This window comes from Miniopterus natalensis, chromosome 20 (assembly GCF_054644295.1).
Source record: "Miniopterus natalensis isolate mMinNat1 chromosome 20, mMinNat1.hap1, whole genome shotgun sequence".
NCBI classification, from domain to species: domain Eukaryota; kingdom Metazoa; phylum Chordata; class Mammalia; order Chiroptera; family Miniopteridae; genus Miniopterus; species Miniopterus natalensis.
This window is the reverse complement of record NC_142100.1, coordinates 19990155-20014393: the sequence shown is the minus strand read 5'-3', so window position 1 is coordinate 20014393 and position 24239 is coordinate 19990155. Positions and strand designations below refer to the sequence as shown.

General features: G+C 41.2%; 2 protein-coding genes across 10 annotated transcripts in view; one reads left to right on the top strand and one right to left on the bottom strand.

Annotated features, from left to right (window-relative positions):
• Positions 1-1073, bottom strand: part of ANKRD13A (ankyrin repeat domain 13A) — a 29176-nt gene extending 28103 nt beyond the window's left edge. For both annotated transcript variants that reach the window (XM_087828605.1, XM_087828606.1), the window contains exon 1: positions 930-1073. In XM_087828605.1, the coding sequence (XP_087684731.1) occupies positions 930-1025 (96 nt within the window). In that variant the 5' untranslated portion in view covers positions 1026-1073. The remainder of the gene's footprint in view (positions 1-929) is intronic.
• Positions 1074-3733: 2660 nt separating this feature from the next.
• The window catches only part of GIT2 (GIT ArfGAP 2), a 42611-nt gene continuing 22105 nt past the window's right edge, over positions 3734-24239 (top strand). For 2 of the 8 annotated variants that reach the window (XM_016201569.2, XM_016201571.2), the window contains exons 1-11: positions 3734-3878; positions 7721-7854; positions 9291-9403; positions 10495-10600; positions 12300-12386; positions 12512-12642; positions 14617-14711; positions 19199-19244; positions 20336-20387; positions 23692-23764; positions 24015-24112. In XM_016201569.2, the coding sequence (XP_016057055.2) occupies positions 3827-3878; positions 7721-7854; positions 9291-9403; positions 10495-10600; positions 12300-12386; positions 12512-12642; positions 14617-14711; positions 19199-19244; positions 20336-20387; positions 23692-23764; positions 24015-24112 (987 nt within the window). In that variant the 5' untranslated portion in view covers positions 3734-3826. Of the gene's footprint in view, positions 3879-4859; positions 4963-7720; positions 7855-9290; positions 9404-10494; positions 10601-12299; positions 12387-12511; positions 12643-14616; positions 14712-19198; positions 19245-20335; positions 20388-23691; positions 23765-24014; positions 24113-24239 lie in introns of all 8 variants that reach the window. The other 6 variants (XM_087828428.1, XM_016201570.2, XM_087828429.1 and 3 more) reach the window with 5 other exon arrangements.

Below are 24239 nucleotides of genomic sequence, written 5' to 3'. Positions count from 1 at the left end.
ACTGCTAAGTTGATTCTCTTGTAACTTGAAGGCATCCACAACTCCCAGAATTGTTCAGATGCCTTTAAAGCAGGGCTTCTCAAGCAAAACGCTAATGACATTTGGGGTCAGATAATTCTTGGTTGTCGTGCACGGTAGGATGCTGAGCAGCATCCCTGGCCTCTGCCACTAGATCCCAGTAGCACCCACCCCCCACGTGTAACAACCAAAAATGCCTACGTGCATTTACCATTTGGAATTACCGCGGTCAAAATCACTTCCAACTGAGAACCACTGCTTTAAAGAGATGGCAAGAAATAAAAGACAAGGAATCAATGCCTTTTAGAACAGGAAGGGATTTTTTTAAGGATCCTGGGCACCAGCGATTCTCAAACTTTGGTAGGTATCAGTCTCCCTGGGCCAGAAAGGAAAAATGCCTTGCCCAAGGTCACAGGGCGAGTTAGAGCCTGGACTCCAAACCCAACCAAGCTCCTCCTTACAAAAAGGGTGGGTGGGTGGGGAGAGGGTGTGCATTGGGCTGGAGGGGCAGCCGAGCCTAACTGGTTAAGGCGGTGCGCTCTGGAACCAGTCGGCCACAGTTAAAATCCCCACTTGGTATCTGAAAGGAGGACGACCTTGCGCAAGGCACATACCTCTGAGTGCCTCAGTTTCCCTTTCTTTCAGATGTAATAACAACAGTACCTACCTCCTAGGGTTGTTGCAAAGTCGAAAAGAGTTAATGAAATAAAGCCCTCGGCACAGGGCCTGGCATATAGTAAGCGCTCAATCCACGTCCTGTTGTTATTATTATTGCCCCACGACTTAAGAATCGAAGGGGTCTGCGGAGCCCCGAGGGCAGAGGGATGGAGATGGGGTCTAGGGGGCTTAAGGACCCCGGATTTCCCCCTCCTCGGGGGCGCACCCCCGCCCCGCCCCGCCCCGCCCCTCACCTGGTCCCGCAGCTCCTTCTCCAGCTGCCGGTAGTCGTTGTTCCAAACCAGGAGGTGCAAAGGGAAGTGGCCGCTGGTGTCGCGGGCCGAGGACATGGCGAGGAGGCCGCGGCCGGGCCCTCCCCGCCCGCTCGCCGAGCCTCAGCCCCCGCGGGGTCTCCGGCGCCCGCCCGCCCGCCCACCCGGCGGCCGGCCAGCGAGCGAGAGATGGGCGAGCGAGTGAGGGGCGCGGTACGCGGCCGAGCGGCCTACTGGGCCAGGCGCGGGGCGCGCGGGAGTCGGGGGTCGGGTCGGGGACCCGGTCGGCCGCGCCCACCCCGCGCCCCGCCGCCGCGCTGCCGCCCGCGCTGACAGCTCCCGAACCGACTTCTGCGGACCGAACTGCCCCAAACCGGGAAGTGCCGGGAGCGAACCACCGCACGCCGCGGCGGGGGGGGGCGGGCGGCCAGGCACCCGGCCCGCGGCCCACCCCACCCCACCCACGCCCCGCTCCATACCGGGAGACGCCGTGTACTCCCCAAAAACGTGTACAATTCTCTCCCTCAGTCCAGGATCTGGGCGTGGGCAACTCAGTCTCCCCGACACCAGCCCACTCCCCCTGCCCCAGCAACCGCACATGGTTCGGCCCACAACTGGGCTACTTCCAACGACTCTGCGGTCAGGGGGTGACAACAGCGCCTGGGCCAAACCATTCCAGAGACTGACTCCCTTGCAGCCGTTTTGGACCCGGGCAGATGCTTCCATGATCGGTCAGAAGCCATTTTGGAAGCGGGCAGCACCCGACAGCTTCGACGGGGGAGCTGCAAACCCTGGAGAGGCGTCAGTCAGTGGTTGCACCACATGGAGATAGTTCTATCTCCTGGATGCTCAAGGAAAGGCAGGTTTTGAACCAGATAATTCTTTCTGTGGGGCGTCTCGTGATTTTTAGGATATTGAGCAGCATCCCTGGCCTTTCTACCCACTGGATGCCAGCAGCACTTCTCCAAAAAAAATCTCCAGACGTTGGCAGTTGTGCCCTGGAGGAGGAAAATCCCCCCCCCAGTTGAAAACCACTGTTCTACCTGAACTCCAAACTAGGTTATGTTTCAGTTACCAATGGTGGTGGTTTATTCCACATGTGAGTGTCATTTATTTTTGAAGCTAGCCATTTGAATTTTGGGTTATGGCTGAAAGAGCTAACAGATCATACCCAGACTTGACCACAGTCTGCAAGTATATAAAGCTCATTCTGTGAGTTTCAACCGAAGACATTATAGCTCCTTGATTCCATAAAGATCCAAATCAATTTACAGCTACTCACCACCCTGAGCTTTCTGCACAGCTGTCTGCAATTAGACCGCATAGCTGGGTGAAGTTATTTGCTGCATCCAGAAAGCTTACCGTGTGCCTTCCCTGCTTGTGCACAGCCAGCTTTTCAGATGCCTGCAACAACAGCTGTTCGAGAATCTCGGCCTAATCCATTCTCTACACGTGTTGAGTCCGGAAGATTTGTGAGTCTGCCATCCAAAACAGGATGTAGGAGCATCAGGATGGTACCCAGGGGCTCTAATTGTGGAATGTGTGGGAATTATGTGGTTATACCCACACCACACATTTATCAAAATGGAGAGATGGACCAAATGACCAGAGCTTCTGAGACCTCTTCCAGGACTTCCCATCCTTTCAGAAGGTTTGTGCAACTTCATCTTTTCTCCTCTCCATCCATGTTTATTGAACATCTCTTATTCATTAGTTGGAAAACTCCACAGTGGCTGCTTACCAGAGTACCTAAAGTCACAACAGTACCTGGCCCATAGAGGCGTCCAATATTTGCTGAATGGAGCTCATCGCTGAGGAATGAGTGAAGAAAACGAGATCACGTCAGTAAAGCTAAGCTCACTTAAAACGGAGCCTGTGTAGTCACGCTGACAAAAATGGTTCAAACCAAATGAATGGGCTGAAGCATGAGGACTAGAATTTTACTTTAACGAGCTTCAGCTTGAGGTCTTAAAACTTCTTTTTTTTTAAGAGTTTTTATTGAACCCTAGCCAGTTTGGCTCAGTGGTTAGAGTGTTGGCCCTCGGACTGAAGGGTCCTGGGTTCGATTCCAGCCAAGGGCACGTTGGTTGGTTGCAGGCTCCATCCCTGGCCCTGGTTGGAGCATGTGCAGGAGGCAACCAATCAATGTCTCTCTCTTTCTCTCTCTTTCCCCTTTCCCTTCCACCCTCTCTGGGGAGCAATGGAAAAAATATCCTTGGGTGAGGATTAAAAAAAAAAAAAAAAAAAAAAAGGAAATAGAAGTTTAAAGGTAGATAACACATTATCTCCATTTTACTTATTTTAAGTCTACTGCAGTAGAACGTAAGCTCCACAAGGACAGGATATTTTGTCTTCTTTGCTCACTGCTGTTTCTTCAGTGCCTGGAACAGTGTGTGGCACATAGTAGGTGCCCAATAAATATTTGTTGAATAATGTAATCAATAAGTGAACTTGGCCAAAGTTCTACTGGTGACTTGACTATTGATTGCCTCAGTAAGGTTGTGGCCACAGAGTTCTGGTCAACAGATTTTTGCTGCTTTCAATGGTATTAGTCAGTGCTGGGACTAAGCGACTCTCTCCCAGGGAGGGAGACCCAAATTGGAGATTTATAAGCAGGACATAAGGCGCTGGAGTACATATCTGCCCTCACTCAAGATGGCGACAGGGCAGCGTGCCCTTTCCTGTCACATGACTGCCCGACGCCGAAGGGCACCTCCCCACGCGTGCGTGCTGCGCCGCGGCTGCGAGGCGCTGAGGGGAGAAGCGCCGCCGCCAGCGCCGCGGTGGGGACCCGTTAGAGCGGAAGCGCTGCTGTCGCCGTCGCCGTCGCCTTCGCTGTCCCGGGGCTTCTGGTTCCTGGCAGGTAGGAGGCGGGAGCCATGTCGAAGCGGCTCCGGAGCAGCGAGGTGTGCGCGGACTGCAGCGGGCCGGGTGAGTCCCACCGGCGGGGCCCGCTCCCCTCAGCTCTCCTGACTGGGACCCTTGCCCCGGGGCCGCCCCCACGGGTCAGGCGGCTCGGGGCGGTGGAGCCCCGCATCCCATGCCGGGGGTCGCGAGTAGGAGGGACTGGGGTAGCCTTGGGGCGGGAGCCGTCCCGGGCCTGTCAGAGCCGGGCGGGCAGGGGGCCGCCGCCCTCCCGTCCCTCTCGTCCCTCTCGTCCCTCTCGTCCCTCCTGTCCCAGGCCTTGCGGAGAGGGGCGGGCTCGAGGCCGGGGCAGCTTCTTCAACAGGAAGGGGCTTGGGCAATCCACAGGAAAACCAATTACAGAAGTAAAAACGCGAACGTCCTCCGAGCTGCGGCCCCCAGAGGCTGCAGGTGTCACCTCCTCTTCCTCCTGCGCCCCCTGCCACCCAGCGCCCCTCCGTTCCGCCAGGGCACCCTGGCCGGAGTGGGCGACCTTCGCCGCCTCCCTCCACCGAGACTGGCCGGCGGACCCCTAGGTGATTTCCCCACGCTGACATTCGGGCTCCCACTCCACTGGGGAGAATCTCCGGGATGTCGGGGATGTCGCAAACGCGACCGGCACTTAGGAGTCAATGCATGTCTCAAGTTTTGGCATCTGAACGGCCTGAGTTCAAACTAGATTTTGCTTCTGGGTGACCTTGGGCTGGTGATTTCGTTTGGCAGAGCCTTGATTTCCTCATTTCTCCGATGGGGATAAATGAGTATCACAGTCAGTGGTTAGGAAGATTCAGTGAATATCCTCACGGTCATCTCATTTAGGTGTGTTTTTCCCTCTTTGTGTTGTGTTCTTTAGTACAGAACCTTTGCAGCCCCTTAAGGCTAGAGTTGAATTTCTAAATCGTACATTAACCAGTTTACAAAACAAATAGAGTCACGGGGCATTCACGCAGTGTAGGCATTTGAGGGCATTGAAAAGCCAAAACCATTCCTCCCATGCATAATTTTCAGATTTAGAGTTCAGATCCACCTTGGGAATTGGCACTGAATTTGACTGGTCTCTGTTGTTTTCCGTGCTTGGATTTATCTGCTTTGAATTGGAAGTAATTCAAAGGTAAGATGGCTTCCTTGGCACAATAGCGTCCAATAAACAATCTTAATGAAATCATTGAGCAGCAGTGTTTTTGCAACTGTTTCTGAACTTCACGTTGTCATATGGAAGTGGAGATCGATTTTAAATAGTACTGGGATAACTCAAACCTTATGTGGTTATTTCAAAGCTTGTGTAGTGCCAGCGATGTTACCGATTTTTTTTTTTGACGACAGGGAGAGGAGTGTGGAGGAGTTTAAAAAGAGGTGTTCTATAAACCAAGTTAGTGCGGATTATGCAAACTCCATTGTGTTCTCTAAAAATGTTATTTGCTCCACTTCCTTATTTTCTTGCCCGTTTTCAGTTGAACTGTCCGATGTGTTTGATTCACATGAGTCTAGATTCAGACTTCCCCTTGGAATGCGTATTCTGTAGTTCTCAGTGGATGATATGGGGCCAAGGAAAACTGGCTCCATTGCCACCCTCAATACTACCTTGCACTTCTGCAGCATTTTGTGCATTTCAGAACATTTTCTCTCCTGTTGTGTCATTTTAGTTGTCTCATATGCCTAATCTACAGAGACTTGAGTCACTTCCTTCCTGTTTTGAACATAATTAGGCTACCTTGAAATGTTCTGCGAACTTGAGCAGCCAGGAATTCGTGCCACTTTTTTTTTTTTTTGCAAAACCCTAGTGAAAGAGTTACCTTATGATTAGGGATCCCTTTCAGATTTTGATGAATGTTAAGGCTTTCTCCTCCCAAAATGCATGCATACTTAATCTTTCATACAGAATTTATGTTAAGGTTTCTTAGTGGGGTCACAGACATTTCTGAAGCCCATTTGTTGTGTTCCTGGAGCCCAAGTTAAGTAGCTCTGGCATTAAGCTTCAGATAAACTGAAAGGGGTTCACCTAGCGTCATTAGTAAAACTCGGATTCTACTGTATTGTTAACATTCTGATATTCTTTCCGTGGGATTCTGATCTATGATGTTAAAGTGATTAATTGAGAACTTTGCTTAATGTGTGTTAAATCCTTGTTGTCTTGTTCCTGTTTAATTTCCATCAAGAACATTGTGAATCTACTGAATAGATAAGTGAAAACAAAAGCTGTGATTCAGAGCAGTCTCTTTTTTGTCACTAGTAGTGGTACCATACTGCAGAAAGCAATGTTATGCATCTTTGTAGGGATCCTTCATCTTGATGTTTCCAGTCTTTGCCTTTTAGAATGGCATAATAGTACTGAATTATTTTATTTCTGTTCTGTTTCATGGCAAACATTTAACCATGATCACATCTTAGTGAATATTTTACTTTTTTTTTTTTTAATGAATCTAGTTCATTTAAAGTATATTCTACTCTGAGTTCAACTGAAACTTTTACTATAGTAATACAGTGTTCACATGAAACATTCTACGTTTTAAGTATTAACTATCAAAAACTTTTTCCAGTGGTCATAAGTTTCAGGAGACTCTTAAAAATACCTGAATGGTACTTAGAAAATAATTTAGAGAAGTTATAACAGTTAACATTGCTGAGTATTTACGATATGCAAGCAACTTTACTTACTTTTTATATCCTAACTATCCTGAGATGTGTTATTATTCCCATTTGATCCATGGCGAGGATGCTAAAAAAAAAAAAAAAAAAAAAAGCTTGCTCAGATCATTGTGTGAGAAGTGGGAGAGTTGGGGTTCAAACCCTGGACTGCTTGTCTCCAGAGGCTGTCCTCTTAACCACCACACTCTCTGACTCCTAGGATTTGTCTTTGATTGAAATCCCATAACTTTTCATTATATGGTTGGAAAGGATTTGAATAAACTGTTAAAAATGGTAAAGATGGCATACATGCATTTTAGAGATTTTTGTGGACATGGGAGAATTTTTAAATGTAATCCTTAGACCAGGGAGCTTGAGTGGCACCTATTGTCACTCCTTTGTGAGTCTGATGAAATGTAGGTCTGTCTTTTTTCTTTTTTTTTTGGTTTCTAAGTATTCAGTTTACTTGCCCAATGTGAATTATTCCTTGTTTCAATAGATGTCCAATGAAGTTCTGTGGGGCTTCATAGGAGAAAAGTATTACACACACCAAAAATATTACTTGTTTTTATTTTACATCTTTGCTTTTGTGAAGCTGTTGTTATTACAGATCTGTTCTTTCAGATCAGTTGCAAGATTGGACTCAGTAGTTTATTTAAAACAACTAATGGATATCCTAGAACATCTCCCTAAGTAGAGGAGGCCAGATTTCCCAGTTTGTCCTCAGAACCACAACAGCTGAACAGTTTTATAGTTTTGGCACTTGCAGCTTTCTGCCAAGTAGATTGGCATATAGATTTGTAGCACTTTTTAAACCATTTTCTTCAGATAAAATGCTATGTGGACTATTCACTGTTACAATTATATTATTTTGCTGTTTGAGGAGATGAGTCTAAAATGATTCATCTGTATACTCTGGATTTGCTTCTCATTTGAATGAAAGAGTCATGTATCTGAGATGGTAGATCCCATTAGGGCTTCAGACTGTGGCCCTGAACCAGAAAGGAGATAATTGCTTATATAGAACTTCAAGTCATGTCTTTAGTCTCAATTAACATTGTACCCAATCAGCCAAAATAGGTGGTATCATCAGACAAGCTCACCAGCTTGGATGTTGATTAGCATATTAAAACAACAAAAATGTCTTGTGTTTCTGAAAAGCCATACCTTAGTCATCTTTTGCCATCTGGTAGTAAAGTGCCCAACTGGTATTCTTGCTGCTGAAAATTCATTTTTCTTTTCAGATCCTTCTTGGGCATCAATAAATAGGGGAACTTTTATATGTGACGAATGCTGCAGTGTCCATCGGAGTCTAGGGCGCCATATCTCTCAAGTAAGGCATCTTAAACACACACCGTGGCCTCCAACATTGCTTCAGGTAAAGGAAGAATTTGTAATTTAAGTTTTTAGGGCTCATTGTTTTAGCAACTAAAATTTCTCTTACTCCTTAAATAATACAAAAATGATTGAATCATAACTGAATAGGGTGCTGTGCCCATCTTAAATTCATCATAAACAGATAGATAATAGTCATTAAAATTTCTTGGTATTGTTTCACTGCTGACTTTCTAGAATGTCTCCAGAAATTGTTTTTGAACAGTCTGTCTTTTCCACATACCATAGTGAATATTTCTGAAAGCCACTGCCTTAGAAATTTTTCATTAATGTACTTATCCCTGAGTACCTGCTAATATTTTTAGGATTATCTTTTCCTGCTTTGATAGAAGCACGGACTGGGATTCCTCAGAAATTTCTGAAACATCTGATTTAAAGGTCTTGTTACTAGTTGGAGAACAAATTTAGTTAATATGTTTTGATTGCCTGCCTAACAATCTGCTAAGTGTGTGTTGTTTTATTTGTGGTTCAATGTCATGTCACCTGTATTTCTATTTTGGGGTACACATTCTTTAAGTTCTGTTGGAACTAAGAATTAAGCATGTGTTTCCCCTTCATTTGTCTTGAGTACATATTTTACAAAATCTATGGCAGCTGCACAACATGTCCCTTAAACATGCCTGTATAAACCAAGGGACCAGAACAAGTGGGTTTGGGTCTCTAATGTGACAGTATCTCCACTAATGTAAAAAACAGGTGGGGCCATGTTAATAGTCATTCTTTGAAATGAAATTGGGAAATACGGTTTATTAATAACTTTTACTCACAAGTTTCTAACAGCTCGTTCTCATGTGCAAGTGGGTATTTACTACTCTGAGGTCTGTGTTTACAGATTTTATTAGAGGATCTGAATAAAGTCTAAAGATGAGTAGTTTAAAATGCCAGGGTGGACCCTAAAACAATTCCCAAAGTATGGCACATGAACCACCAGTGGTACTCAAGACAGATGTAGATAATACTCCAATATGTATTTTGGTGGTTGCATTATTTTAATGTGTATAAGAAAACTATAATTAGTATATAAAACCATAATGGCTAGTAAAATTTTAAAAAATGAGTGGATTTAAAGAAAAATACTAAGTGGTATAGTCTAGACAGTACATGGTTGTTAAGAATCTTGCAAATAGTATTTGGATAATCACTCTTGAGAAACACTGCCCTAAAGTGTCAAAGTACTCTTCCTTCATCATCTGTTAGAACAATCTAATCATTTAGATACTTAGCTATCTTACTGGTCAAACCTGAATTCTATGTACAGGTTCATCGTTCATGTTCTAAAATCAGAAAATAGTGATGTGTGTGATATGCCAGTTGTGGTAGTTTTTGTAATGGGGCTTTGTTTTCCCTGCTCAGTTACTGATTCCCACTGAATATTTGTGGAAAGAAATTAAAATATGATTTTATACTGCTTTGTTTTAGATGGTTGAAACCTTATATAATAATGGTGCTAATTCTATATGGGAGCATTCTCTGCTGGACCCTGCATCTATTATGAGTGGAAGACGTAAAGCTAATCCACAGGATAAAGTACAGTGAGTGGAATGTTTATAAATACTTTTATTTCTTTGTAACACATGGGCCCTCTGAAAGGAGTGTAGCTATTTTTGACCAGCCTTCACAAGGGCAGCATAGGAGGTAGTTACCCCAATTGTTCATTGAGCTCTTTGCTATTAGAAATGCAGAACAAGGGGTCCTGGCCGGGTGGGTAGCTCAGTTGGTTAGTGTCGTCCCGATACACCAAGGTTGTGGGTTCGATCCCCAGTCAGGGCATATGCAAGAATCAACCAGTGAATGCATGAATAAGTGGAACAACAAATTGATGTTTCTCTCTCCCTCCTTCTCCCTCCCTCTTTCTCTCCCCGCCCCTCCTGCCTTCCTTCTCCTCTCTTTCTCAAAATCAATAAAAAAGGAAAAAGAATGCAGAACAAGGCCAGGCATGGAACCATCTCTTTGCATGGTTACCCAGCACAAGTCAGTGGTTTCTCCAGTTTTGAGACTAAGGCTGTTGGTGTAATCAGATTTAAGTGTAGGTGCTCAAACAAGAGGCTGTCAGACCAGAAATCTAGGTTCTGGGCTCTAGTATGCCTGATGCCTCACCTATAAGATGGGATGAAATGCTGCTTCCCTACAAGGTTGCTAGGTCAGTTAAGAAAATTACACATGCCCGGCCGGGCGTGGCTCAGCGGTTGAGTGTCGACTTAGGATCCAGGCAATCGGGGTTCGATTCCTGGTCAGGGCACGTGCCCAGGTTGCGGGCTCAATCCCCAGTTGGGGGCGTGCAGGAGGCAGAGGATCAGTGACTCTGTCATCATTGATGTTTCTATCTCTCTCTCCCTCTCCTTTCCTCTCTCTGAAATCAATAAAGATATATTTTAAAAAAAAATTACACAGAGAAAAGAGATGCTATAAAAAGTAGGTATTCTGCAGTCCTTAGCATTACAATTACTAATATATGTTTTTAGACTTCAAGTCTTACCCACTGCTGAAAACTTATTTCAGTATTGTTCATTTTATTCTTGAGTAGGGGATGTGGGTCACTTCCTCTTCTTTTCACAGCCTAAAGAATGGGGAATGTCGTATCTGAACTGCAAGTGAACTGTTTTCTTTTTTGTTTTCCAACCAGTCCTAATAAAGCGGAATTCATCAGAGCCAAGTATCAGATGTTAGCATTTGTCCATCGTTTGCCCTGCCGGGATGACGATAGTGTGACCGCCAAAGATCTTAGCAAGGTGGGTCACATGTTTAAATTCTCTAAAATTGCTAGATGAAACAGTGTATTGTTTTATTTAGGGGAAAAAAACCTTAAAAGGAAGCAAAGCAAAGCAAAATAAAACTGCTTTCTAGTCACTAGATAACTAATAACAGCTTTTCATTGCATTTGGTTTCATCTTTATTCTTAACTCAAATGGCAGCCATTCATGTTAGTAAGAAGTAAGGGCAGAGAGGAAAAATAAGTATCTAGAAACTATTTGTGTTTTTCAAATATGGCTTGAAAATTATATTTCTATAAGTTTTTTGTTTTTTTAATTTTGAAGTAGGAACCTTCTCAATTTCTGGAAGGGACTAGAAAGTTTGTGGGATTTCTTCAGGTCCCTAGGTTGCATACTGAGTAGGATCTTCAGGATGCAGGGTGTGACTCAAAGCTGTAGTACATGTATTATACTTGTAAAATGAGTAGATGGTTTTCTTTATGTGGGCCTTTGCTTGTTTGTGAGAGATGCTACAAGAAACCTGCATCTCTATTTTCAAAGCACTGCTTTTGGCAAATGCTCACACGTAGCACGGGCACTCACAGTTCAGAATTTTAAACTTTGCATAGAAATGATTGTTTCTTGTTACTTCCATTTCTTGATACTTCCTTTTATTAATAAGACTTGCTATGTGTTTCTTACCACAGTTTTAAAAAAAAAAAAAATAAGGCTTAGATACAGATGATAAGGGTTTTTGCATTTCGACAATTCAGGGTCAGAATTGAAGGCAGCTCATCTTCTGAATGTATAAGCACTTTTCTTCTGTAGTACCGAATTTGGTATACCTGAGGCCCATTTCCCACCCTGAAAGACGTCATTAGAGCATCCTATGCAAGGCCAAGAATAGTGTTGTGGAGAGGGTCCAATAGAAGGCAGGACCCTGCAATATGCACAGTGTAGGATATGAAGCCCTAAAGCCCTAGGTCAAATAACAACAGACAATAATTATTATTATAATAACAGCTGCCCTGGCCAGTGTGGCTCAGTTGGTTGAGTGTCGTCCCATGCACTGAAAGGTCACCAGTTCCATTCCCAGTCAGGGCACATGCCCAGGCTGCTGACTCAATCCCCGGTTGGGGTGCATGCGGAAGGCAATGTTTCTCTTTCTTTCTCTCCCTCTCTCTTCCTCTCCCCCTAAATAATAATAATAACAATAGTAATAATAACAGCTGTATTCTTTACGTATTTCCTATGTACCAGGTTCTGTGCTAAGCACTTTACTATATCATTGACTCCTTATAGTAACCCTGTGAATAGGTGGCATTATTATCACCATTTTAGAGATGAGGAAACTGAGGTTCAGATGGCTTAATGAACCTCCTCAAAGTCATACAGCTTGAAGGGTGTATGGTTTGAAATTTTGGTCTGTCAGACTTCAGTGCCATGCTCAGCCACCTCTTCATACTACCTCTCACTCAAGGTATAATTGTGCCACTTAGACAGGTCTTGCATTTGGGCAGGTCAGCCTTCTCAGCCCTAGTTTCCTTATCAGTAAAATGGGCCTGACTCCTCCTTAGCTCCTAGGGCTGTTCATGACCAGCAAGGGAGAGACTGCATCATCTGCCTTACTGAGCTAAGTATGATTAATATAACATATATGGAAATGATCTGCCAGCTGCTCTAGTGTATCACTCTTTACACTTTCAACAGTATTCCTTTTTGTTTGTGTGTTTTTCAGCAACTCCATTCAAGCGTGAGAACAGGGAATCTTGAAACCTGTTTGAGGCTGTTATCTTTAGGAGCACAAGCCAACTTCTTTCACCCTGTAAGAAAGCATGAATTGATCCACATAGTAAATTGAAACTAAGTGGGTTGTGGTCGGGTAGCCTTTTCTTTATTAAATTTGCTTTTTGTGTGTGTGTGTGTCTACTTTTTATTAATGATTCTTAGGAAAAAGGAAACACCCCACTTCATGTTGCCTCCAAAGCAGGACAGATTTTACAGGCGGAATTATTGGCAGTATACGGAGCAGACCCAGGCACACAAGATTCCAGTGGGAAAACTCCTGTTGATTATGCAAGGTTAGAGACCTAGATTCTTGTCACTTCTCTCTGTTTGGGCTTCTTTGTGTTATGTATGATTCATTGTTAAGTTGCTAAATTGTGTATGGTTAATACTTAACACCTTTAAAGATTTACATTCAGTTATTTTTCAGATGACTTTTCAAATGAATGTGAGCTCAGGGCCTGGCAAAGTCAGAGAAAGTAGAACCATAACCAGTCTGCTTAGCTTCCAGCCTTTTGTATGTTCCTTTATAATGCTATGGTATTTAAGCCATAGTTAGAGTCCAAATCAAGTACTAATAATGGCAGAACCCACTCCGCTATATTTAAATATTTTTAGCCATTGCTTAAACTTAAAACAAATGTATATGAGCAGGTAGATATGTGATTAAACAATTATAGTAACATGTCAGTTGTTGGTTTTAGGTAGTAGACATCTATGTGCTCCCTATAAAGTCTTTAAATTTTTCTTTATTTAAAAAATTTGTGAAATATTGGAAAAATGAATAAGTAAATCCATAGGCTAATCTTAAATATCATTTAAATGACAGAGAATGGATCATCTTTCCTTCTTTTTCCGCATTAGCTTTATTAGCTGCAGAGCACTTATACTCTGCTTGACAGAGGGTAAAGTGGGTGAAATGACACAACTCTGCCATCCCAGGACTTACTGTTCCATGGAGGAGGTGACTCATAACTGCAAACCAGAGTTAAATGGGGCGAAATACTGTGGAACTCATTGCCAAAATGGATAACTGGTCTTAAAAGGTGTACATAGGACTCTTCATTGTGGCCCAAATCATTAAGAAAATTCTTTTAGTTGGTCTTTGAAGAATAGGTTAGATTTGGGTGTATGAAGGAAAAGCTCAGGCATTCCAGATGAGAAGAAAGATGTGAGTCACGTTTTGGAGGGAGGGATGCGCAGGGCATGGCTGCCATAGCAGGGACCTGACTGCATAGTGCAGTGTGTCTGGGAATATAAGAGCTAAGGATTGAGGAGTACAGTATTTTATCAGGTCTAAGACTCCACTGTTTTTATGGGTCGTCATTATTTCATATACCACTAAACAACTCTGCCTATTAAATGATGAGGTACCATCAATTGTAGGATACTTCCTGATTTCACAGATGTTAAAAAAAAACGAAGAAAAGATGTGTGATAGGGAGAATATTTTGTAATGCCTTGAATGGTAGGAAGAGAAACTGACAGAAACTAGACTTCATCTTTTAAGAGGAAGAGAGCCCTCAGTAAATGATACTTATTATCACTTACTTTGAAATTTTTCATGGGTACCTTGCATATAACAGCCTCTCAATGTAATTATTTATATGCCTTGTTACTAAAAGGACTTCAAGGAGCTTATATATTATTTCATGAATGAAGAAAGGCAAACTTAGTATTTTCAATTATGGAACTTGAAAATAAGGAGGTGAAAGTAGCTATACAGGTGTAGATTAGGTTGGTCTGTCTCTCTCTGAATTTAAGACTTCACATGAATACTAAGCTCTCATCCACAGTCAGACTGGCTCCATCAGAAGCACCTAGGGGAAAGGCCTTCTTTAAACTATTGATGTCCACACTAATCCCATCTTTACTGATTCAGAATTTCCAAGGGGAGGGCCTAGATATCTGTATATTTTTTAAAGCACTCTAGTTAATTTTTGAGAATCTTTACCCTAGACCATTTATTAATTTTATTTTCTACTTCGTTGGATGAAGTTGTTCTTTATCTTACAAGTCCTTGAATTCCTTATTAAGTATTCTGTCTTGTAAATTTAATAAAGGAGAAAGAGTAGTTCAGATTGTGAGAACAGTTTATAAATGTGGGAATCAAAGTAGACCTTGACAACTTACCTCAGACAAAAAGGTTGATTATTCTAAAAAGTCATGTTTGATAAATTGCTCAGGTGTCTCAGATGTTTCTGTACTTTTTTATTATAGAGCCAGTGACTGGTGAGCAATATAAATGGTACTTTGTTTTCTTTTGGTAGGCAAGGAGGTCACCATGAGCTGGCAGAACGCCTTGTAGAAATACAGTATGAGCTGACTGACAGACTAGCCTTTTATCTCTGTGGCAGGAAACCAGGTGAGTGAAAGGACATCAGCCTCTCCACACCTCCAGTTAGTCATTCTCTGGAAAAACAAGTTGGAACACTATTATTTATGACCTCTGCTAATTTTCCTCCAGAAAATTGTGACTAAGGATTTCTATTTGAAATGATAACTACAGCATTTTCAGTTATATGTAAAAGATGTTGGTCAAATCTCCTTGAATTTTAGTTTTTATAACTTTATTTTAGCTCTAGACTAGTGACTGTTTCAAGCATCAAAGAACATAATTAAACCAAAGCTGAATGTGCAGCACAGTTCTTGTGCATAATGGGTCTAGGAACAGAAAAGGAAAGCAATCACTTTTGTAGTTATTTGAAGAATTCTGCTATCTAAGGAATGCAAAAAAGTCCAAAAGTGAATTTTGCTTTTAGCCACCTTTTTTGTGAGGTAGAACTGAGGTCAGCAAACCATGGTTTGTGGGCCAAATCCAGCCAATGACCTGTTTTTTAAAATAAAGTTTTATTGTAAGATAGCCACGCCAATTCCATATTGTCTATGTCTGCTTTTGCAGTATAGCAGCAGAGTTGAGTAGGTTAAATAGTAGTGACAGAGACCATATAGCCACAGAGCCTAAAATATTTATCTGGCCCTTTACAGAGAAAATTTGCCAACCCCTGATGTAGAATATCCACATATATATATGCAGTGGTTCTCCACCCTGGCTGTACTTAGAGTTAGGAGCCCCTGGTGTGGCTCCAGTCTCTGGTGAGATGGAGTAAGCACTCCCCACCCTGTCTCTCCTGAATATAATGAAAAACCCTGGACCAAATGCATGGAGTAGCTATTTAAGGACTGTAGCTTGTGGATTAGGCAACTCATAGTACCATCGAGCTGGTGGTGAGTGCTCTGTTCATTTTACTTCTGATATGGCAGCCTGAAACCTGGAACTGTATAACAGATGCAAAGAAGCCTTCTCGTCTGGTATGTGGAGCAAGAAGGAGGACTCCTACAGGACAGAAGTTGAGGGATTCTCTTGGGATTTTTTCCCCTCTTCCTTTTCCTTCTACCCTAGCCCCAAGGCAATCCTATGGCTACAGTAGTGGCAACAGTCATGGCAGCACCAGTGCCTAAATCTCTGGCCAAGAGTATGAGGGGAATTATGATTATTTTTATTTTTCTCTCTATTCTCTCACCACTTGGCCCAGGAGGCAGAACCTAACCTAGTCAGTTGCCTAGTAAAACAAAAATATTAACATTGTCCATAGAATTTAAGGAAGACTCAGAGTCTTACAACATAATATTTAAAATGTCCAGGATACCCTTCATAATGACTTGACAAATGAAGAACCAGGAAAATCCCAAAGACTTGTAAGAGAAAAGATAGTCAACAGATGCCATCCCCAGATGGAACAATTGATGGAATTAGCAGACCAAAATTTTAAAGCAAACAGTAACACCATGTTCTGAAAAGTGTGAACATTTTAAAGCAAATAGAAATGTAGAAAGTCTCAGCAGAGAAAGAGAAGATACAGAAATGAAACAAATAGAAATATTAGAACTGAAAAATACAATTCACTGGATAGGCTTACTAGCAGATTGGAAATGACAAAAGAGTGAGTGAATTGAAAATAGATCACTAGAAATTATCTAGTTTTTGAACAATAGAGAGGAAAAAAAGTGGGAGGAAAATGAAACTAGACAGAGCTTCAGGGACCTATGGGACAATAGCAAAAGGCCACATTTGTGTTATCAAGCTCCCAGAAAGAGATCAGAGTGTGATACAGAAAAAATGTTTGAAGAAATATTGGCTAAAAAGTCTAAATTTGGCAAAAGACACACAAATTCAAGAAGCTCAAAGATTCCCAAAAAGGATGAACTCAAAGAAATTCTCACTCAGATACATCAAAATCAAACTGCTGAAAACTACAGACAACAAAAACATCTTGAAACAGCCAAGGGAAAAAATGATACATAGAAGAATGTTTATTTGAATGACTGGATTTCTCAACAGAAACCATGGATAAGAAAAGGAAGTAGAACAATGTTTTTGCAGTGCTAAAAATAAAAAGAAAAAAAAGAATTGTCAACCCAGGTCTCCATTTTCAGTGAAAATAACCTTCAGGAACAAAGGCAAAATAAAGGCATTTTAAGATGAAGGAAAACAAGAGAATTAGTTGCTTTAACAGAAATGCTAAAGCAAGTTCTTTGGGTAGAAGGGAAATGATACTAGAAGGAACCTTGGAACTTAAAGAATGAAAGAAGAGCCACGGAAATGATAAGTATCTGGATAAAAATAACAGACTCTTGTTTTCCTTTTAAGTTCTTTAAGATATGTATGATAGTTTAAAGTAAAAGTTATAACATTATCTGGCGGAGCTTTCAGCATATGTCAGTGTAATACACTTGACATCTACAACATAAAAAGGGAGAGAAATATGGAGGTAAGATTGCATTCTTAAAATGGTAAAATGTTATTTCTAAGTAGACTGTAAAAATTTATGTGTATTATAATCCCTAGCACAACCACTAAAAAAAGACTGTATACAATGATATATACTCAAAAACTCTAGAGATAAATTAAAATGGAATATTAAAAATTACAACCAAAAGATTAAAAAAAAATTTTTTTATTGATTTCAGAGAGAGGGAGGGAGAGGAAGAAAGACATAGAAACATCAGTGATGAGAGAGAATCATCAATCCTCCTGACCACCCCCTACTGGGGATTCAGCTGGAAACCCGGGCATATGCCCTGAATGGGAATCGAACCATGACCTCCTGGTTCATGGGTTGACACTCAACCACTGAGCAACACCAGCCAGGCTCAAAAGATATTTTGACTCAAAATACTCAAAAGAAAAAGAAAAGGGAGAGAAGGGAACAAAAAGCTGAGGCCCAAGCAGAAACTAATAAAATCATAGACTTAAACCCAAACGTATCAATAATGACATTCAGTGTTCATGAGCTAAACATACTAATTAAAAGCAGATATTGTCAGAAGATTTAAAACAAAAAACAAGCCTTATCTATGTGCTGTCTAAGGACACCCACTTTAAATATGATGATATAAGGCCCTGGCCAGGTAGCTCAGTTGGTTGAGTGTTATCCTGATATGCCAAGATTGCAGGCTCGATCCCTGATAGGGGCTGTGCAGGAGGCAGCCAATCAATGTTTTTCTCCCTCTCCCTTTTTCTCTCTCTCAAAATCAATAAAAATATATATATATTTTAAAGAAAGTCTGGCTCTCTACTTGGCTTTTCTAGAGTGAGTAGAAATTAGGGCTACAGACTTCAAAATGGATCATAGATTTAACTATAAACATAAAACTAAAACCTAGAAGAAAACACAGGAGAAAATCTTTGTGTTCTTGGACTAGGTAAAGTACTTGGATGTAATACTGAAAGCATAAGCCATAAAAAAATATATTGATAAATTGGTCTTCGTCAAAATTTAAAATTTTTGCTCTGCAAAAATTACAGTTAAGATAATGAAAAGACAAGCCACACATTGGGAGAAAGTATTTGGAAATCATGTATCCAACGAAGGTCTTGGATCCAGAATATTTATACCTGAATACTTAAAACTCAGCAGTAAGAAAACAACCCAATAAAAACTAGACAGAGACAATATATAGATGACAAATAAATAATCACATGAAGAGAGAAGCTTAGGGTCATTAGTCATTTAGGAAATGCAAATTAAAACCACAGTGAGATACCACCAGATACTTATTAGAATTACTAAAATAAAATAAAAGCACCTGACAATTTAAGTGCTTAGGAAGATGGGAAACAACTTCAACTCTTATACATTGCTGGACAGAGAACGAAATGATAGAGCTACTCTGGAAAACTCTAGCAGTTACTTACTAAGTTAATAGTACATTTACTTATAACCCAGCAGTCCCACTCCTAGGTATCTACCCAACAAAAATACTTATGTTTACACAAAAACCTATATGTGAATGCTTATAATGGCTTTGTTCACTAGCATATGATCAGTGCTTTTCCAGAAGTTGGATTAGAATGGAGTCAGCTAGCATTGTAAGAAACTGGGCCCCTGCCTGGATCTGCCGGCACCACCTGCCCCAGCCCTGACTATTTTATACTAATTGATTAATTTGAAGGTGAGCCACCAAAGCTCAAGGAAGTGCCACCCATGCCACATGGAGAGCTAATGGAAGCCTGCTCTGAGCTAATTCAGCTCCCTAAACATTCTTTCCACGGTTGAAGATCATCAGTTATCCTGGGGATGCGCAAAGCATAAGGGTTAGGGTGAGCGTCGGCTCCCTGCTTAGCGATGTCCAGGCTTTTGTGCCAGGAGAAAAGGAGGATATGGTCCTTCCTGCTGGCCGGGGCTTTGGGAACTTGTAGCTAGTCTGGCAACTTCTGCTTCCCCACGTAATTCATAATTATGGGAAGATGCTAATTGCAAAACAGAAATTGAGAAAACAATGATGGTATTCCTTGACAGATCTTAGCAATATTTATATGAACAAAACTTGGCTTGGTTTTTGTTTCAGATCACAAAAATGGACAGCACTTTATAATACCTCAAATGGCAGACAGGTAAGGTCATTTAAATATCAATCAATTTATCTGTCTCAAATATTTCCTTGGTTGTATAGTGTTTAAGTGTATAATATTTTGTGTTTAACAAAGCCCATACATTTTTCTCTTTTATGGCTATACAATTTGGAAATAAGACGGCTGTAAGTAAACCACCATATAAAACTTAAGTTTGAAAGAGCACAAGTAACAAATTTACTAACAAGAAAATTAGAGTCAGTGATAGTGTCACAGTTTTAGCTAGTTGTGACAGTATATTGTGTCTATAGATTATATTCAAAGAATATTTCTTTATTATAAGAGAGTATATTATTTGTCTATAACAGGGATCAGCAAGTTTTTTTGTTGTTAAAGGCTAGATAGTAAATATTTTGGGCTTTGTGGGCCATACAGCCTCTGTCACAACTACTCAACTCTACCGTTGTAGATGAAAATATCCATGGACACTGTGTAAATGAAGGGCATGCCTGTTCTGATAAAATTTTATTTTTTATACTGAAATTTGAATTTCATATATAATTTTCACGTATTATGAAATATTGTTCTTCCCTTGTTTTTTCCCAAATATTTAAAAATGTAAACACTATTCTTACCTCATTGGCTAAACAAAAAGTAGACTGTAATCTGCCAACTTCTGGTCTGTAAGGTCAGATGAGTTCAAGGTTGCAGGAATGAACCCTTAATTTAGCCAGTTATCTTTGCACAAATACTGTTAAGAGTTTATGAAATGATTAATTGCTATTCCAAATGTAATCTTCCCATTCTGGTTTTTCACATTCTGCCCTTTTTGTATTTTCTTCTATCATGTTTTTTTTTATACTTCAGAAATGGTGACTTTTGTGTTTTAGTTAGTGGGTGATTATTTTTCTTTTAACCATGTTCCATGATTATTGTATTTCTAGAAGGAGTTCTTTCACCAAGTTGTTCTGTTCAAAGTTCCCTCACTGACTCTGTTGGGCTATAGAATTTTTGGCTCTGACCATGTCCATGAACTCTAATTAATATCTTGATCCCTTGGCTCTCTTTGTCTTCTACAGAGTTCACAAAAATGATTTTATTTATTTGCTTATTAGTTTTGTACATTTTCTTAGCAGCCTGGATTTGTCTGAATTGGCAAAAGCTGCTAAGAAGAAACTTCAATCTGTGAGTATCTCTATTTCCTAGTGAACTCCAGTATGGGAGCTGTATTTTAATATCTGTTCTCAGCTCATTACCTATTGCATCAGATAACTGTTTCATACCCTTAGATGTTGTTAAATCAGAAGCAGACCATTGAGTACATAGAAAGTACTGTAAGTTCCAGTATATCCAGTTTATTGGCTGTGCTTCAAATAGTGCCATTTTTCTCATTTTAAATGTGAAGACTGTGCCTTTGCCATTAGGAAGTTGTCTCTCCTTATAAGAGTTTCTTGTTTTTCCCAATGTAAATGAGTAAGTGGGACACACTTCTTGGGATTACTTCCTGTAGCCTTATAGGATGCTAGAGATTGATGAAAGCATGTGCTAGAAAGGTGAGTACCATAGATTCACTTGCTGCCTTTGGAATCCAGCCTCCATTGTAACTCTCTGGCATATCCCATGCCATTCATCAGAGCTTTATAAATGTATGCTTTAAAATGCTGGTGGTCCTGCCCCGGTTATGTGCTCATAGTTTTCCCAGTTCTGTAGGTCAAACCTCACTTTAATCTGAATATTTCTTTCCAGCCTTCCCACCTCAGGCTTAGTCAGGAAGCTACCTCTTTGGGAATGATTTCTCTTTGTTTAGTCCCCACAAATGAAGCTTCACCAAGGTGCTTCCTGAGCTGTTTTAACCACCAAATTACACTCCTCAGCTGTTCTCATTGCTCTCTGGATGAGAACCAACTTCTTTCATAACTTTAAGGGCATCCAACCCTAACCTTTCCATGCCTGCCCTACTTCCATCTGGTTCCCATTGTGTGTGTGTGCCCGCGCACGTGTGCACGCGTGTTTAAATAATTTGGTGTGGTTTAGCATTCTCTGAAGCCATTAGCTGCCACCTTCAAGTCCTCTTTTAGGAATCCCCTTTTTCTCTCTTTCCTGCAGTGTTCTCCTTTCCCAGCTTCCATTCCTTTCATCATTCAAGCAGCTGAAATCTGACCACCTTCACAATGTAGATAGTAGTTTTTCTAAAGCCCAACTAAAATTGCAACTCCTCTAATTTATGACTTCCTTTTCATTCCCTTTTTATCAGAATACCCTTTACTAGAATGTGATATAACATTAAGTACTAAATATTACATAAAATGAATTTATCCTTACTAGTATTTAACTGTAATATGAAATAAATGTATTTTATGCAATTTGTTTGGTGTCTCTGTGTTCTATATTTATGGTTTTGTGTGTCTGTGTTTTATTGCCTTTCTTAAATTAAGGAGGTCATATAGTTAAGATAGTAAGTTTTGGAGTCAGATAGCACTAAATATTCTGTGATTTCCTTTTAATTACGTACTATGTAAGCCAGTTTTTATTTTAAGTAATTACAGCATTATATATAAAACCCAATTTCCTTTTGACTGTCTTACATTTGCTAGGCTGAAAACTTCATGAAAGCTGGGGTTATATCTGTAATATTTCTAGCTTGCGACAGGCACTAGGTAAATATCTGGAACCAAGTTGATTATAGCTCTCAAGAACTTGGGCTCCAGACTAACCAGGTACAGATCTCAGCTCTGACAAGCTCCTTAGCCTCTTTATGCCTTTGTGTCCTCTCCTAGAAAGGGAGATAATGATGTAGTAGGGGTTGCAGCTCAGAACTGCCCAGTGAGGGTGAGCAGCTATTGTTGACCCTACGCTGTGGTCTCCTCACAGGTGAGAGGGAGAATATTCTCACAGCATATTATAAGTGCCATTTCAGTGTTTATCCTATGGTATCTCCTTTGCTTCCTCCTTCTCTACCTACCTCCTCCTTTCCTTCCTTCCTCCTTCCCTCCATCCCGAAAAGCTAAGAGAATATAATAAGCCTAATGTATTTCTTGAATTAGCAAATGTTAACATTGTGAGAAACTTAAACTTGGATCTCAGATCTATTATCATTTATTGGCATTGTAACTAGGTTAGTTACTAACTTCTGTGCCTTAATTTCCTTATCTGTAAAGTGGAATTATAGTAGTTCCTATTACATAGAGGTGTTGTGAATATTAAATATGGTGATATTAGCACAGTGCCTTGGATGTAAGTCCTCAATCAGTATTGCTGTCATAGTTATTGTTAATTATAATATTAGCTTATAGCTCCTAAGAGGAAAGCGACTAGACATTTATGATGCAAGTTCAAGTTTTTAATCCTTTATCACCTTATCCAGCAAGACTGTCCGAGTTTATTTTGTTATAAATATAATATAATCACACTAGAGCACATTTGGAAAATAGAGAAGGGGAATCATCCTTGTCACTATACTCAGTGGATTCGGGCTCAGTATTTTGGTATATTCCAATTCTTGTTTCAGATACATATCTTTTTTTTAAACTGAAACTCAATCATGATTATAGAATTTATTTCCTGCTTTTTTCACCCAACAATGTATTGTACCCATTTTAACGAGTTCCCATGAGGTCTGTGTATAGCCAGCATTTAAAATTGCTGCATAAAATATCTTGTGGTCATTGTGCAATTGGATATGTACTGAGCGCCATCTCAGTGCCAGGTACTGTGTGTGGGTGTGGTGAACACAGTAGAGAATAGGACAGATTCAGTCCACCATCACAGAATGGGAAGCACCAGGTGTCAAGGTGCATTTATGAGGAAAAAGGCACTGAGAGCTGAGACACCCTGGCAGGGGCTTAGCCTCATCTGGGTTGAAGAAGACCCTGACCATCCTGGTTGCTGCCAGGCAGACACCTAATTTGTATGGGGAGTATTTTGTTGGCTGACCCTATGCAGAGTACTGATCAGACAGCCTATCCTTTGTTGGGGATGCTCAGTTCTTCTGGGGATTGGCACCACTGCTGAGGAAGATAGCGAAGAGGCTTAACCGAGGTCTGGTGATATTTTGTGCAATTGCATGTTCTGTCCTCTCAAAGTGACATGTTTTGGAATCTTTATCCTGCCAAGGGTCTATAACCCCTTATATTCGGGGGCACTGGCAAACATTCTCAAGAGCAAAAGAGGAGACTTAAAGGGTGCTATCACAGGAAGAGTAGAGAACTGGAACCTGTGTGTGAGATCGGCACTTCAGATGCCTCTTACCTCCTTTATAGCATGGCCCTATCTGCGTACCATAGAGGAATGAGACTGCTATGGGAAGCAGATGTTTCTAGAGGATCTCTACTATTTTGGAAATGTTATTGTCTGTGTTACAGTGGGCATTTACTAAGCACTGGTTTTGGATAAAACGTTGGAGATAAAAGGGTGAATAAATCACAGTCCCCTCTCATTCTGCTAGTGTTAATCCTTGTCCCTTGTGTTCCTGATATTTTTTTACTTTCAGCTAAGTAATCATTTGTTTGAAGAACTTGCCATGGATGTGTACGATGAAGTTGACAGGCGAGAGACTGATGCAGGTGACTTAACATGTGGCTTTATCTAATACGCTTGTTATCAGTGGGTAGTGACAAGCTGCCAGCCTCAGTGTTTTACTTGCCCAATTTCTCCTGTCCTGATAACACGTGTATGGACATTTGCTTTTGTGTATGTTGGCTTCAGAGTGTGCTTCCTTGAGTCTCCCTAGTAAGGCGGGGGCCGCGGCTCTCAGAGGGGCAGTGGCACACCCATGGTGATGAGATTCTATCTCTGGCTCTTTCCTCTGGCTAGTCTGGCTTGCCACGCAAAACCACAGCACCCTGGTGACTGAGACAACCGTCGTCCCCTTCCTTCCTGTCAATCCCGAGTACTCATCAACACGGAACCAGGCAAGTGGCCAAGTATGAAAAGTAACCAGTAGCGATATTTTGAGAATAGCTGATATCTTGGTATTTTATTTTTCCAGGACAGGTATTTTAAATTTTTTGATTGATTCAAGTGTTGATAGCCTTTATA